The sequence below is a fragment of the Staurois parvus genome, unplaced genomic scaffold (assembly GCF_062004578.1).
Source record: "Staurois parvus isolate SC_StPar_1 unplaced genomic scaffold, SC_StPar_1.0 ptg000714l, whole genome shotgun sequence".
Taxonomy (NCBI): domain Eukaryota; kingdom Metazoa; phylum Chordata; class Amphibia; order Anura; family Ranidae; genus Staurois; species Staurois parvus.
Genome location: NW_028318510.1, coordinates 1,845,582 through 1,862,288, shown reverse-complemented (window position 1 = coordinate 1,862,288; position 16,707 = coordinate 1,845,582). Strand labels below are relative to the sequence as shown.

Sequence of the window (16,707 nt, the reverse complement as noted above, 5' to 3'; positions counted from 1 at the left end):
GCTGCTGAAGTACTACAAGTCCCATCATGCCTCTGCCTCTGGGAGTCTTGCCTGTGGCTGTCAGAGTCTTGCAAGGCCTCATGGGACTTGCAGTTCCTCCTTTCACGTCAGAACCCTCTCCTCTTCTGGAGGGGTCTAAATACTGTCTAGGAGGTATTCTTCTCCCTCCTTACACGTCAGAACCCTCTTCTCTTTTGGAAGGGTCTAAATACCATCTAGGAGGTATTCTTCTCTCTCCTTACACATCAGAGCCCTCTCCTCTTTTGGAAGGGTCTAAATACTGTCTAGGAGGTAGTCTTCTCCCTCCTTACACTTCATAGCTCTCTCTTTTTCTGGGAGTATCTAATTCCTCTCTGAGCTGGTCTAGATCCTTCAGCCAAAAAGACCTAAAATGCGTGGTATTTTCCCTTGTATCTGACTGTTGTGAAGTCTTCCAGCCACGTACAGAACCCCTTGAAATGTTCTGAGGTGCTGAATGAAAGTTGAGCCTGTCACACCTCACTTTTCTATATCTAAAACTGTTGTTACTGCCATGATAAGAACCAACGTAGAGATCCATATCCATGCTAGGATTCATAGCTGTGTAGTGAAAACACAATGTAGTGTAAAAATGTTGTACCTTTGACATCTGCCTAAGTCCTCAATCATACAGATTCAGTTTCCCTGATAAACTTGACCAACAGAACACTTAGTTGTCCACAAGTCATGGCTTCTCACTGGGCAGATGAAAGATGGGAGCTTTCTGAATCCCAGCATCTTCATCTTCTCAGCATCTCTTTACACAGATAAATACTTTTGATATGCAGAAAACCCATCTAGTAGCAAAGAAAGAAGGTATGCAATGAATACAGGTGGCTTCATAAGCATTTGCATGATATGAATTTGTAGGCAAGGCCAGATGACTGTGATATCCGATGGAAAGGGAGCACTCACACATAAACCAAATTTAAGTATCCTAGTATTTGGATAAGTAGTAATAAGGCAAATTGCAGTAACACCTGTAGGCACTAGTACTCCAGTCTTATACAGCATATATTCAGGTAGTCATTAATGGCACAGGTTGCGGCACATGGCACAGTGAGGCACTGGTATGTAACAGAATGTCACTCAACAATGACACAATGACATAGTAATAGAGCGGTATAGCACACAGCCTCAGTAATAGGGCACTGTATCAGGCAAGTCTGCTTTACCAAGGACTGCATCTGCTGGAGGGGTGGTTGCCTGAAAGCACACCAAGCGGTTCTTCTAGGCTGAACAGAAGACTGCTGCAGTGGTTCCAGAGACCGGAAAGCAGAAAGGGAATCAGCAGAGATCAGGGAATACACTTTACCTCCTCAAACAGGAGCCTTTCCCTAAGTTCATCCTCAGTCTAACAAGTGGGGTCCTGTCCCTAACCTAGCCTCTCACCAAATCCAGAAGTGCCCTCCTTTTTAAAAGGACTGCCCCACTTAAGATGGCCATGAAAGGTCACCAGGAGTTGCGGCGTCCAATCAGGCAGCTGCTTCTCCTGAGACATCCATGGAGTCTTTAGAGGAACAATGTTCCTCTAAACCACCACTCCATCTGTACAGTGCCACAGCGGCACCTACTGGATGGAGGACAAACTGCACCTGCATACAAGAGTGCAGAGGAGGAAGAGGAGTTGCATAGACATGCTGGTATTTTGAATGTAACTACATGTCAATGACTCTTAGGGTTATATGGACCCTTAAAACAGTATGAGGAGAAGTTATCAAAACTGGAGCAACTAGAATCTGGAGCATGGCAGATTCTAGCTTTCTTTTTCAATGCTTAACTGAACAAGCTGAAAATAGAAGCTGATTGGTTGCCATGTAAAGATTCTGTCTGCTCCAGTTTTCATAAATTACCATCTATGTATTTACTCAAACACACAGTTGCTGTTTCTCTGAAACGGTTTTGGGAATTTATTACTGGGATAGTTTAGATTGGGTTCGGCAACCTGCATATTGCAATCTACCTGTTGATCGCAGGCAGGTGATGGGTGGATCGCATCACTTCCTTGCCAACCCCCGCAACCCGGACAGGGGTGTAGGCAGCATTTACTGGATTTGGTCCCCTGTATTTTCCTTTTGCAGCAGATGAAATCTGGCTTCTCCTTCTGCCAGCACTCAGCTGCTGCAGGAGGAAATTACAGGGGTTCAGTTCCAGTAAATGCTTTCCCCAATGCCCCTCATGTCCTAGTTCCCCTAACTTCTGCAGCCCAGGCCCACCTGTGTACTTTCTTGGTCCCACCCTCTCTTCGCAGTGTTGCCAGCTTCCCCTCCTCTCCCTCCTTCTGGCTGCTGCAGGGGATCCTTTCAGGATAGAGAGCAGGGGAAAGGGCCAGTAAATATGTCATTTACCAGCCCATTCCTTGTTTGAATAAACACAGCAGTTGATTGGTACTGATCACTCGCTGGGGGTTATTTACTAAAACTGCAGGGTGCAAAATCAGGTGCAACTCTGCATAGAAACCAATCAGCTTCCAGGTTTTATTGTTAAAGCTTAATTTATTTATTTCAGGTACTTATATAGTGCTGTCAATTTATGCAGCGCTTAACATATATATTGTACATTCACATCAGTCCCTAACCCTCAAGGGGTGTATAATCTAAGGTTACTAGCTTAAATTCATACATACACATACTAGAGACAATTTATACAGGATCCAATTCACCTACCAGCATGTCTTTGGAGTGTGGGAGGAAACCGGAGTACCTGGAGGAAACCCACGCAGGCACAGGGAGATCATGCAAACTCCAGGCAGGAGGTGCCATGGCTGGGATTCAAACCAACGACCCTAGTACTGCCAGGCGGAAGTGCTAACCATTTAGCCACTGTGCTGCCCTAATTGAACAAGCTTTTTGGCTACCATGATTGCACCAGATTCTGGGTGCTCCAGTTTTAGTAAATCTACCCCAGTGTGTCCATTCATAACTGAAGCATAGTAAACTGTGTGAAGAAAAAGGGTGCCAAGCCCTGGTAATCTTTCATTTCTTTTGTGTTGTTCAGGTTGATCTCCACCTCTCAAAGTTTGCCTACCTCTGGTTTAGAAATTACTATCTCTTCTTAAAATTAAAAACATTATATATATATATATATAAACAGGTTGGGGAATAATCTGTGTTCACTAAAACTAAAAACTTTCACTTTTGAGTTGAGTTGGCCTTGCCATGGGCAGGCAGATGTGGTTGGTGAGCTAGTTTACTGGATTGCCTACTATAAATATAACCAGACTTTCTCATTGTGGCCAACTTTCCCAGGAAATTAGTAAGGCACTTTACTGTAACAGGAAAACTGACAGTAACGTGTACAGTATGTTGTCCTCTGCCTAGCAGGACATTCTGTAGGACTGTCTGCAGTAAGTCAGACACATGGCATCAGGATCATGTTCTCATTATGCATTTACGCTCAAACCTTTTAGAAACATTTCTACTTAAACCAGGTACAGTATAGCTAGTTCAAGCTCAGTTGCAGCCAAACTTTGTGTCTTGTTGTATAGTGGGAAAGCCTCTGTAACATTTTTATTGCCATGTTTCCCTATGTACAACCCTGCAGTTGTGTAAGGGCTGGAAGGAGGAACCACACTACCCAGTGCGAACATGCTATTCAAACACTTTTTGTTATGTCAGATAGCAACGGACCCCAAACCATTACAAGAAAGAGAAGATTTAAAACACCACCCATGAGAAAGGAAAGTATAGAGCTTATTATTTTAGTGCTTCTTTTTTAAATATCTTTAACCTAGTGACAGGGTTGCTTTAAGATTTTTTCATTTACCCATTTGGGGAAAACAATTAGAGCAAAACGAAAGTGGAATTGCTCAGTTGAGATTGTTCAATGGTGGAGAATGGTAACAACTCACAACAACAATTGAAAGTTACTAACACCTGACACCCCCTTCCACATCTATGGCAACAAGCATCTTCTTGTAGAAAAAACTGCCTTAGTAATCGCCCCTGCCTTACAATTAAAAGTCTGTACCAACAGGCTTTGGGCTTGTCTTATTGACATCAGTTTGAGATGCTTATGAAATTATTCAGAATTCATTGTCAGGTGCATTTGACCTGCAGTTGACCTCCTTCTGACCTGCATATGACTTGCTTTAAGTGGGTTTTAACTTGTCATAGATTTGTATGGAAAAGCAAAACCTGTTTGACACAAACAAAAGCCCACTGACATAGGTTCTAAATGACGTCACTTAACTTGGAGGTTTTCATGCAAATGGATCATAAACCATATGTCTCAGTTCACACTACTGCGACCTGACAGTCACGTGACTTACATTGTGACTTTGCCAAGCGACTAGAGTACTGCTTTGAAGCGACTTTGAAGCAACTTTCAGGGAATGCCTGGGTAATCTTCCTGTAATGTTGATCACATCAATATACATGAGGATCCGACTTGGAGGCGACTTCCATTAAAGTCTATGGGCACAAGTCGGATAGAAGTTGCCTTGAAGTAGTACAGGAACCTTTTCTAAAGTCAGGGCGACTTCAGTAGTGCTAATTAAGACAGCTCTCATTCACTAACATGGAATTTCACATATCATGAGACTTGGGTTCTTACAAGTCGGATCCCAAGTCGCGGCAGTGTGAACTGAGCCTTAAAATGTAAACTTTTTTTTGCAGGGTGGCCTTATTGCAGGAGTACAACACCTTCTAATTCACTAGCTGTTCCTGTCCAAGAATTACCCAACAATTTCACTGATTGACTAAACAGTCCTTAGGCTCCAGGGTTTGTATGCAGAAAGGCCACACAGACCAAGGCCTACGGTACCAAAATCTCACATGGCACATACAGTTATGGCCAAAAATAATGGCACCCCTGCATTTCTGTCAGATAATGCCCAGCAAATTGTAGCAATTACAAATGTTTAGGCATTCTCATTTTTATTTCTTTTGTTTGTATTGGTATGACACAAAAAAGTGGATTAACAAAAAGCCAAATCTGACACATTCCACGCAACCCCAAAAATGGACTGGACAAAATTATTGGCATCTTCCCAAAATTGTAAGATATAATTGCATTCCAAGTTTGTGATGCTCCTGTAATTGTAATTAAACTCACCTGTATCAACTAACAGGTGCTGAAAATATAGAAATCACAGAGGCAACCAGTTAAAATGGTGAAAAAATGTACTCAATCTTTCTGCTGTATGTCTCTATGTGTCGCATGGAGTATGAAGAAGACAAAGAGCAGCAAAAAATTGTCTGAGGATTTGAAAACAAAAATTGTGGAAAAGTATGGACGATCTCAAGGTTACAAGTCCATCTCCAGAGATCTTAATGTTCCTGTGTCCACTGTGTGCAACATTGTCAAGAAGTTTACAATCCATGGCACTGTAGCTAATCTCCCTGGACATGGACGAAAGAGAAAAGTTTGATCAAAGATTGCAACGAAGGATTGCTCGGATGGTGGACAAAGAACCTCGATCATCTTCCAGACAAATTAAAGCGGACCTTCAGGCATAGGGTACAACTGTGTCAGCTCTCACTATACGTTACCATCTGAATGCAAAGGGACGCTATGGTAGCAGACCTAGGAGGACTCCACTGCTGACACAGAAGCATAAAAAAGCCAGACTGGAGTTTACCAAAACTTACTTGAGGAAGCCAAAATCCTTTTGGAAGAATGTGCTGTGGACAGACGAAACAAGATTACAGCTTTTTGGCAAAGCCCATCATTCTACTGTTTTCAGAAAAAGAAATGAGGCCTTTAAAGAATACAGTCTTACAGCCAAACATGATGGAGGTTCACTGATAGTTTGGGGTGGTTTCAGGCACTGGATATCTTGACTGTATACATGGCATTATAAAATCTGAAGACTACCAATTAATTCTGGGGTGCAATGTAGGGCCCAGTATCAGAAAGTTGGGTCTCCGTCAGAGGTCATGAGTCTTACAGCAGGACATTGACCCAAAGCCTATGTCAATAAGCACCCAGAAATGGTTTCAGATAAAGTGCTGGAGAGTACTGAACTGGCCAGCAATGAGTCCAGATCTCAATCCCATAGAGCACCTGTGGAGAGATCTTAAAACAGTAGTTGGGAAAAAGAACCCTTCCAATCTGAGAGACCTGGAGCAGTTGGCGAAAGATTATTGGTCCAAAATTCCAGTAGAGAGGTGTAAGAAACTCATTGATGGTTACAGGAAGCGATTAATTTCAGTTACATTTTTTTCCAAGGGGTGTGCTACCAAATATTAAATTGAGGGCGCCAATAATTTTGTCCAGTCTATTTCTGGAGTTTTGCGTGGAATGTGTCAGATTTGGCTTTTCGTTTCTCCACTTTTTTGTGCCAAACCAATACGAACAAAAGAAATAAACATGAGAATGCCTAAACATTTGGAATTACAACAATTTTCTGGCTGAAGTGCTGCATTATCTGACAGAAATGCAGGGTTGACAATATTTTTGGCCATGACTGTAGACTGCCAATTGTTTACAAAAATTAAAAAAGCGAAGACTTAATACCTCAATACTTGGTTATTGCACATTTTTTGATGATCATGGAACAATGCTTCTACAAACATCTCCAATCATGTGAGGATAACCCATTGAAGTATAGTACTATACTACTGAAATACAACCTTGCAAACCCACAAAATGAATATGTCCTTCGTGAACACCATCACACAAATTCCTAGATGGTCACAAACCATACCTCTAGTCCAACACACCTAAAACTGACACAAGTTATTGCACGGTATGTATTGAAATGGTGAAGATACCTTGTTCAAATAAAGCCAGACCTTTCCAAAATCTCAGTGCTATCCATAATTATAATAGCATAGCCATTCTCAGGGAAATAATATCACTAACACCCCATGGGATGTTGTGATTTCGGCACATAATAAAGATATTTAAAAGGAACAATACAAAGACAAGTAGACAGTTCCAGCTCAGTGTCCTTGCAAAGACCTCTGAGCAACGCTTTTTTTTCCCCAGAGACATAATGAACATCATGAATTAGTTGCTTGATTATGAACGAAAGGAGCAGTGTTTCCTACCCGGAGATTGCTGAGAGTTTTTGGTGTGCTTGCAGAGCCATCTCACAACCTTTGGTTCGCGTTTTCTGCATTTCAGCCCGTAGGGAGGGACAGCTTACTGACACATCCCCGATGGAAATGACTAATTCACGGTACAGAGCCACCTGGGTGTTGAAATCCTGGACAAGCTGGAAAATACATCATCACTGTCAGAAAACAGCATTTCTCTCAACCATTTTATCATCAGAGCTCTAATACACATGACCTTTCTGACTACTTACTATCATGACATTAACCCCTGCGGAGAGCTGCTATAACTGCAGCCCAATCAAACCAATTAGATAGCTTTCAACAAGGGTTAAGCTTATACTGCTAAGTAATGAAAAACATCATATGTAACCAAGCTCGTGGGGATAAAATCCATTCGGGATTGTTTTAATGGCTTAATAGCACAAGATTAACCTCTTGTTTGCCATTTTCACATTTCCAATACAACCACTATAAAACCAGCAATACAGAGACAGTTAACAAGGGGTTAATACCATGTCAATTAGGGATTAAAATGTCCATTGCAGTTGAGCCTTTTCTGCTAATAAAGTCTAATAAATAACTAAATATATATTTTAAAATAATATTTGGTACTGCATTACTAAACACAGTTTGCATTCGATTACAAAGTCCTCTAAAAGAATTGAACATGTGCTTAATTGCATTTTTCTTTTTAAAATGGCATTTTCTGTTCAAATTATGGTTCAAAACTGTACAGAATTCTTCATTGGTTGTTTACTGAATACAGCGACCAAAGCTGTTCTGAGTGCAAGACATTGGGAACTGCAGATAGGTGCACATAAGGACAATTCTTCCCCCCTCCCCCCCAATCTGTAGGCTAGACAGTAGAGGTGAGAACATCCAGGTGTCTAGAGTGCAGACCAGGAAATTGTCCTACATACATAACAATCAGCCAGTCTTTTGATGATAAGGTTTGCTGCAAGTATTTTCTGTTATCTCCATCCATGCAGTGAAACCCTCACCTTGCCCTTGCATTCCTATTTTGTTCAGCAGGATCAATGAAAGTGCATAACACCACTGCTGACAACAAGTCTGGACACTACCTGGTACCCTAATTACCATACATGGTGGTAGTGATGTGGGCAGAAATGTCATGTCAATGCAGCAATACTACCAGCACACTGGCAGAGATAAAAGGGTGGTTGCTATGGAGGTTGAGTAATAAGGAATCTACAAGACCATTAAATTGTCAATTTTGAATGTAAAACTAGCCGACTTTCCAATCATCTCACCACTATCAAGCCTCCATGTGGTCTGGTCTTATTAGAACCTTAACACATGACAACCCTGATGATTTTCATAGAGAATAAATAGATGGGATCTCAAAAATGGAGCATACCTGCTTTTTTCGGAAAGGCACAATCCAATTGCAACCTATCTCAACCATGGTTATGTGGAACTGAAGAGTTCCTCCAGAGGTTGCTAGGGGTTCCTTGAGTAATGAGCAATTTAAGGCTCTCAGACATGTAACCACTGAAACCAATGAACTATTTAGCTATTTTAAGGGGGACAGTCTTCTCACTAAGCAATGTAATGGGCGTTCCTCCAACTGACCACCAATGTAAGAAGCATTCTTCACACTGACCACCAATATATGAGGAACATTCCTTCCATTGACCACCAATGTAAGGGGTACGTTCCTCCCACTGACTAAGGGACATTCCTCCCACTGACCACCGATGTAAGGGGTAAATTCCTCCCACTGACCACGAATGTAAGGAGCATTTTTCTCATTGACCTCCAATGTAAGGAGCGTTCTTTTTACTGACCTCCAATGTAAGAGGAGTATTCTTCTCACTGACCACCAATGTAAGTTGACCATTCTTCTCACTGACCATGGATGTAAGGTCACCACTCCTCCCACTGACCACCAATGTAAGAAGCATTCTTCCCACTGACCACCAATGTAAGGGACATTCTCCAATGACTCCAAATGAAAGATTACTACTACTGTCTACCAATGTAGAGGGAGCATTCCTACCACCGACCACTAATGTAAGCAGCATTCTTCTTACTGACCACCAATGTAATAGAAGCATTCTTCTCACTGACAACCAATGTAAGGGGGACCATTCTTCTCCCCGACCACAGATGTAAGGTGATCCTTCCTCCCACTGACCACAAATGTAAGAAGCCTTCTTCCCACTAACCACCAATGTAGGGGGCATTCTTCTCAATTACCCCAAATGTAAGAGGGCCATTCCTACCACTGACTACCAATGTAGAGGGAGCATTCCTCCCATTGACCACCAATAAGGGGCTCTCCACCCACTGACCACCAGTAAGGGACTTTCCTCCCACTGAACACCAATGAAGGCTGATCTATTGTATCATGTGTGTGCCAATACAAACTGAACTCTTTGTACAGTTCAACCTAAAAAGAATTCCAGAAAAAGAATTAGATTGCAATGTACACTGTATGTGTACCTACATATCTAATACATGAAAGTCATGGGCCCTACACACAGGCAAATTTACGCATCTTGACGCCTTGTGCTTTTGTGTAAAAGCTTACATATACCTGTATGGATGGAACATGCGTTAGCACTATGGAGCATTTCAGAGGACCATCACTGTGTACACACGTATTCACTTGTGTGTGTGAGATCACTAAAGTCACTACTTATAAGCCTGCTTAAAATAAAACAAAAAATGCAGCACTAAGGTCTTTGGTTCAAATAAATGCAGGGAGTTTGCATGTTCTCCCTGAACTTGTTTGGGTTTACTCCAGTTTCCTCCCACACTCCAAAGACATGCTGATAGGCTAATTGGCTCCTGTCTAAAAAGGCCCTAGTATGTGTATGTATGTAACAAATGGGTTTTAGATTGTAAGCTCCTTTAGGGAAGGGACTGATGTGTATAAAATAGTATGTAAAGTGCTAAGTAAAATGTCAGCACTTAATAAATGTCTGTGATAAATAAATAAATGAGTCAGATAACAAAGGGTTACTTAAGTAGCAGCTGAATCCCACCGCCCTGCACTCTTGTGGATGCGTTTAATGGGTTAACCCTCGTGCAGCTGTAACCGTCTCAACTCGCTGCCTCTATCTGCAATAATAACACTAGCCTGACGCCCAGCTGCAAGTTCTGCAAGACACATTTGTCAGTGCTGAAGACGGGGAATGGTGTAATGTCATGATTCTATTACACACCAGTGCCTTCACCCATTTAATACCTGCAGGTGTCCATGGTAGAAGACAGCCAGGTTCAGGAGGGAGAGGGTGGAGGTGCTGGTTTGCCATCACTTGTATAGCCTAGGCAGCAAGTGGAAATGTGTGATGTGGTTATACTGCAGCCTGTTAACAGCAATGGGGCGGTGTTAGAAGGAAATTGGCATCCCTGGATCCCCCAGTTGTACTATAGTGCTTGAAAAGAAGCTTTGTGCAGGTGCAAAGAATTCACTTGTGTGTGTGAGATCACTAAAGTCACTACTTATAAGCCTGCTTAAAATAAAACAAAAAATGCAGTTTTTGCAAAGAAAATGCAAAGAAATCTGGACTCTACCTGAGAGTGTGTGTCACCTGGACCATTGTGACAACTATAAAGAAGCTCTGGGGCCATGGCAGATTATAATAAGGGCAGAATAGGCAGATGCTCCAGGCTTCATATTTTGGGGTCGGGGAGGCATAAGGATGCTAAAAATGTTCTGCATTTCAGTACTATTTATAATACGTCAATGCCGGCTTTTGGAATTTTTTCAGAAGGTAGCCAAAAATGGCAGCCTCTATATTCTTTTTGTTAAAGATTTCCCTTAGGATCATACACAACTGGTGCGCAAACTCCCTGTAACTGCAAACATTGCTTTCGTATTATCTGGTATAATCATAAGAGTAATTTGCAAAGAGTATACCACTGGATCCAGTTCAAATGGCAGGCTCCAAATTCTTCCAAATATCTTTAGAAATGTATATCATAAGCAAGACATCTAAGTATGTCAACCCTTATGCATGATGCAATTAAACTGGAGGGGGCAATAAATTGAAAACAGCCAAGGCTCCTCAATTTCTTTTAAGATAATCAAAGATCATCATAGACAACTGGTATGTAAGATCCCCACACCTGGAAGCATTGCTTTCATATTATTTGGCACCATCATAAAAGTAATTGACAGAGTATAGCTGTGCATAAGGTCCATTTAACTTATGTATGATCCCATTGTAGGCCAACCCTATGCACAATCCCATTGCACGCTAACCCTTATGCATAATCTCATTGTACCCCGACCTTTATAAATGGTCCCATCAAAGTGGTAGAATGCCCCATGAATTAAAAACAGCCCGGGCCCACAGTTTCCTTAAAGATAATAAGATCATACTCAATTCATATGAAAACTCCTGTACTATACCCATTGTACGCCAACTCTTCTGCATGACCCGATTGTATACTGACCCTTTTGCATGATCTCAGTGTACAATGACCCTTTTGCATGATCCCAATGTATGCTGCCCTTCTGCATGATCCCATTAAACTGGGGGGGGGGGTGTTAGGAGTGGAGTGTGGGGGTATGCATTAAAAACAGCCTGGGGCCCACAGTTTCGTTTAAGATAGTCAAAGGTCATACACAAATCCTATGCAAACCCTTGTACCATACCCATTGTAGGCTGACCCTTTTGTATGTTCCCATTGTATGCTGACCCTTATACATGATCCCATTGTAGGCTGACCCTTATGTATGTTCCCATTGTATGTTGACCCTTAAGAATGCCCCCATGGCATGCCAACCCCCATGCATGATCCCATTGTACACCAACCCTTATGCATGATCCCATCATAGGCCAACGCATATGCATGATCCCATCATAAGCCAACGCGTATGCATGATCCCATTGTACGCCGACCTTTAGTCATGATCCCATTTTATGCTCGCTCTTATGCATGATACCATTGTATGCCAACCCTTATGAATGATTCCATTGTACTCTGACCCTTATGCACGATCCCATTGTACACTGACCCTTAGTCATGATCCCATTGTATGCCGACCCTTATGCATGATCCCATTGTACACGGACCCTTATGCATCATCCTGTTGTACACTGACCTTTATGCATCATCCCATTGTACGCTGACCCTTAGTCATGATCCCATTGTACGCCAACCCTTATGTATGATTCTATTGTACACAGACCCTTGTGCATGATCCCATTGTACGTTGACCCTTAGTCGTGATCCCATTGTACGCCAACTCTTATGGATTATCCTGTTGTTCACCGACCCTTGTGCATGATCCCATTGTACGCTGACCCTTATGCATGATCCCATTGTACGCTGACCCTTATGTATGATCCCATTGTATGCTGACTCTTATGCATGATCTCATTGTATGCTGACCCTTAGTCATGATCCTGTTGCATGCCAACCCTTATGCATGATGCCATTGTATGCCAACCCTTATGCATGATCCTGTTGTACGCTGACCCTTATGCATGATTCCATTGTACACTGACCCTTATGTATGATCCCATTGTACGCTGTCCCTTATGCGTGATCCCGTTGTACACTGACCCTTATGTATGATCCCGTTGTATGCTGACTCTTGTGCATGATCCCGTTGTAAGCTGACCCTTATGCATGATCCCATTGTACGCTGACCCTTATGCATGATCCTGTTGTACACTGACCCTTATGTATGATCCCGTTGTACGCTGACCCTTATGTATGATCCCATTGTATGCTGACCCTTAGTCATGATCCCATTGAATGCCTATCCTTATGCATGATCCCGTTGTACGCTGACCCTTATGTATGATCCCATTGTACGTTGACCCTTAGTCATGATCCCATTGTATGCCAACCATAATGCATGATCCCGTTGTACACTGACCCTTGTGTATGATCCAGTTGTACGCTGACCCTTATGCATGATTCCATTGTACGCCGACCCTTAATCATGATCCCGTTATATGCCAACCCTTATGCATGATCCCATTGTATGCTGACCCTTATGTATGATCCCATTGTATGTTGACCCCTGGAGCAGACTGACCATTGGGGAACTCAGGCACTGCCCGAGGGCCCAGGGTCAGTAGGGGGCCCCATGAGATGTCCCTGGTACTTTTCATAGGCTTTTTTGGGTGTGATTTGAGTGTTGGCAAGGACACAGGGGCCCCATGATCCCCTATTGCCTGGGGACCCCATGAGTTGTCAGTCCGCCCCTGGCTGACCCTTATGCATGATTCCGTTGTACGCTGACCCTTATGTATGATCCCATTGTACGCTGACCCTTAGTCATGATCCCGTTGTATGCCCACCTTTATGCATGATCCCATTGTACGCCGACCCTTATGCATGATCCCATTGTACGCTGACCCTTATGCATGATCCCGTTGTACGCCGACCCTTATGCATGATCCTGTGTAGGCGACCCTTATGCATGATCTCGTTGTACGCCGACCCTTATGCATGATCCCGTTGTACGCCGACCCTTATGCATGATCCCGTTGTACGCCGACCCTTATGCATGAACCCGTTGTACGCCGACCCTTATGCACGATCCCGTTGTACGCCGACCCTTATGCATGATCCCATTGTACGCCGACCCTTATGCATGATCCCATTGTACGCTGACCCTTATGCATGATCCCATTGTATGCTCTCCCTTAGTCTTGATCCCGTTGTACGCCGACCCTTATGCATGATTCCGTTGTACGCTGACCCTTATGTATGATCCCATTGTACGCTGACCCTTAGTCATGATCCCGTTGTATGCCAACCTTTATGCATGATCCCATTGTACGCCGACCCTTATGCATGATCCCATTGTACGCAGATCCTTATGCATGATCCCGTTGTACGCCGACCCTTATGCATCATCCCGTTGTACGCCCACCCTTATGCATGATCCCGTTGTACGCCGACCCTTATGCATGATCCCGTTGTACGCCGACCCTTATGCATGAACCCGTTGTACGCCGACCCTTATGCACGATCCCATAGTACGCTGACCCTTATGCATGATCCCATTGTACGCCGACCCTTATGCATGATCCCATTGTACGCTGACCCTTATGCATGATCCCATTGTATGCTCTCCCTTAGTCATGATCCCGTTGTACGCCGACCCTTATGCATGATCCCGTTGTACGCCGACCCTTATGCATGATCCCGTTGTACGCCGACCCTTATGCATGATCCCGTTGTACGCCGACCCTTATGCATGATCCCGTTGTACGCCGACCCTTATGCATGATCCTGTTGTACGCCGACCCTTATGCATGCTCCCGTTGTACGCCGACCCTTATGCATGATCCCGTTGTACGCTGACCCTTAAGCAGGGTCCCGTTGTATGCTGACCCTTATGTATGATCCCATTGTACGCCAACCCTTATGCATGATCCCGTTGTACGCTGACCCTTATGCATGGTCCCGTTGTATGCTGACCCTTAGTCACGATTCTGTTTTATCCCGACCCTTATGCATGATCCCATTGTACAATGACTCTTATGCAGGATCCCGTTGTACGCTGACCCTTATGCATGATCCTGTTGTATGCCAACCCTTATGCATGATCCCATTGTACGCTGACCCTTATGCATGATCCTGTTGTATGCCAACCCTTATGCATGATCCCATTGTACGCTGACCCTTATGCATGATCCTGTTGTATGCCAACCCTTATGCATGATCCCGTTGTACGCTGACCCTTATGCATGATCCTGTTGTATGCCAACCCTTATGCATGATCCCATTGTACGCTGACCCTTATGCATGATCCCATTGTACGCTGACTCTTATGCATGATCCCATTGTACGCCGACCCTTATGCATGATCCCGTTGTACACTGACTCTTATGCATGATCCCATTGTACGCCGACCCTTATGCATGATCCCGTTGTACACTGACTCTTATGCATGATCCCATTGTACGCTGACCCTTATGCATGATCCCGTTGTACACTGACTCTTATGCATGATCCCATTGTACGCTGACCCTTATGCATGATCCCATTGTACGCCGACCCTTATGCATGATCCCATTGTACGCCGACCCTTATGCATGATCCCATTGTACGCCGACCCTTATGCATGATCCCATTGTACGCCGACCCTTATGCATGATCCCATTGTACGCCGACCCTTATGCATGATCCCGTTGTACACTGACTCTTATGCATGATCCCATTGTACACTGACCCTTATGCATGATCCCGTTGTACACTGACTCTTATGCATGATCCCATTGTATGCTGACTCTCAGGCACGATCCCATTGTATGCTGACTCTCAGGCATGATCCCATTGTATGCTGACTCTCATGCATGATCCCATTACACTGCTGGGGGCCCCCATGAATTAAAACCATCCTGGGGCCCACACTACAATGAGCCCACCTTTGAGTTGAGACTCATACAAGGACAGAAGCTTTATATCCTGAAGAGACCCCCTCCCTCCTCTCCATCCATGCCCATACCACCCTACCACCTATGTGAGCACTATCAGTGGACTTTTAAATCTAGTGCATGTGCACGTGATGAGAATGGCCAAGCCGGTGTGATGGGGGTGCTGGGAGTGGTACTACAGCAGAGCCATGTAGAGAGGAGGGTGGGTGATGTTTGGGGGGTCCATGTATACCCACCATCTTGCAGTGGTCCAGGGCTCTCGGGGATTTGAGGGTGCTCTCCGAGCTCCCCCTGCGATCAAGGTCCCTGGGGAGAGATTTGCCGCTGATCTGGAAGATGGATCCCTGGGACCTGGGGCGATTCTTGCGCCCATTCGGTGCAGAAGTCATGCATACACATCCAGCAAGCAACGCCAAGGCGATGGATGGGAGGGAGCGGAGAGGGCTCCGCAGAGCCACTGTCACTCCTGATCCGGGAGGGGGCTACAGCCAGAGAGGTGAATGGAAGGGAGAGCCTCTACAGCAGGTAACCTTCAGCCTGGACCATGGCTCCGATCTCAGCCCTGCACTGACATCCTTCCATCCAGAGACACCCCCCCGATGGCAGCACCCACTCCGATCTGATGGCCAGGGCAGGGGGGAATAGGTGCCATCCAGGACCGGCCGCTCAGCGCTCCCCGCGGGTGATTAGCATGCTGGTCGGGATTAGACGGCCTCCTCTATGGACGAGCCGGCTGCTCTCTTCTTCTCCTCCAAGATCCTCTGAGATGCTTTGGTGGCTCTGGAGGAGAAGGTTGGGAATCTGGCAGACTGACGTGGTTTAGCATCACAGCACATTGATAGGACGGGAATACTAATGTGATCTATCCATCCAGCCCCCTACTGTTTATATACTTATCCAATCAAACGCCCAAGAACATCAATGGTAATATTACTTCATAGGGTTCTATTATTAGACAGCCCCGAGTGTCTGTGGAATAGAACACGCAGCCACGTCGGGGGGCAGCCTCTGCTGCTGAGCTGTCAGTGCGAGGAGCCGCCTCAGCCAATCACAGGGCGACATCAGGATGTCTGCAGGTTGGCTGGGGACACACATACACTGATCGGTCATAACTTTATACTTTCTCAATCCTTTTCAACGTGGAGAAACCCTTGAAGTCACTTTCTGGTGGCAGGGAACCCCTGCTAAAAATGACTATATCTACAATTCAGGAGGAGATATGACAGCCATAGACAGATCCCTCAGTGGTGGCTCTCTGGCTTAGGAAATAAAGTATCCAGTCTCAGGGAATAGAAGAAGACACGGGG

At 44.4% G+C, this 16,707-nt stretch overlaps 1 protein-coding gene across 3 annotated transcripts in view; it reads right to left on the bottom strand.

The window, feature by feature from the left end:
* The window catches only part of RGS7BP (regulator of G protein signaling 7 binding protein), a 146,303-nt gene extending 130,053 nt beyond the window's left edge, over window positions 1–16,250 (bottom strand). Inside the window, exons 1-2 of one of the 3 annotated variants that reach the window (XM_089653454.1) lie at window positions 15,637–16,250; window positions 7,014–7,180 (exon numbers count right to left, since the gene is read on the bottom strand). In XM_089653454.1, coding sequence (XP_089509580.1) covers window positions 7,014–7,180; window positions 15,637–15,789 — 320 coding nt within the window. In that variant the 5' untranslated portion in view covers window positions 15,790–16,250. Of the gene's footprint in view, window positions 1–619; window positions 816–7,013; window positions 7,181–15,636 lie in introns of those variants that run through there. The other 2 variants (XM_089653452.1, XM_089653453.1) reach the window with 2 other exon arrangements.
* Between the last annotated feature and the right edge of the window lie 457 nt (window positions 16,251–16,707).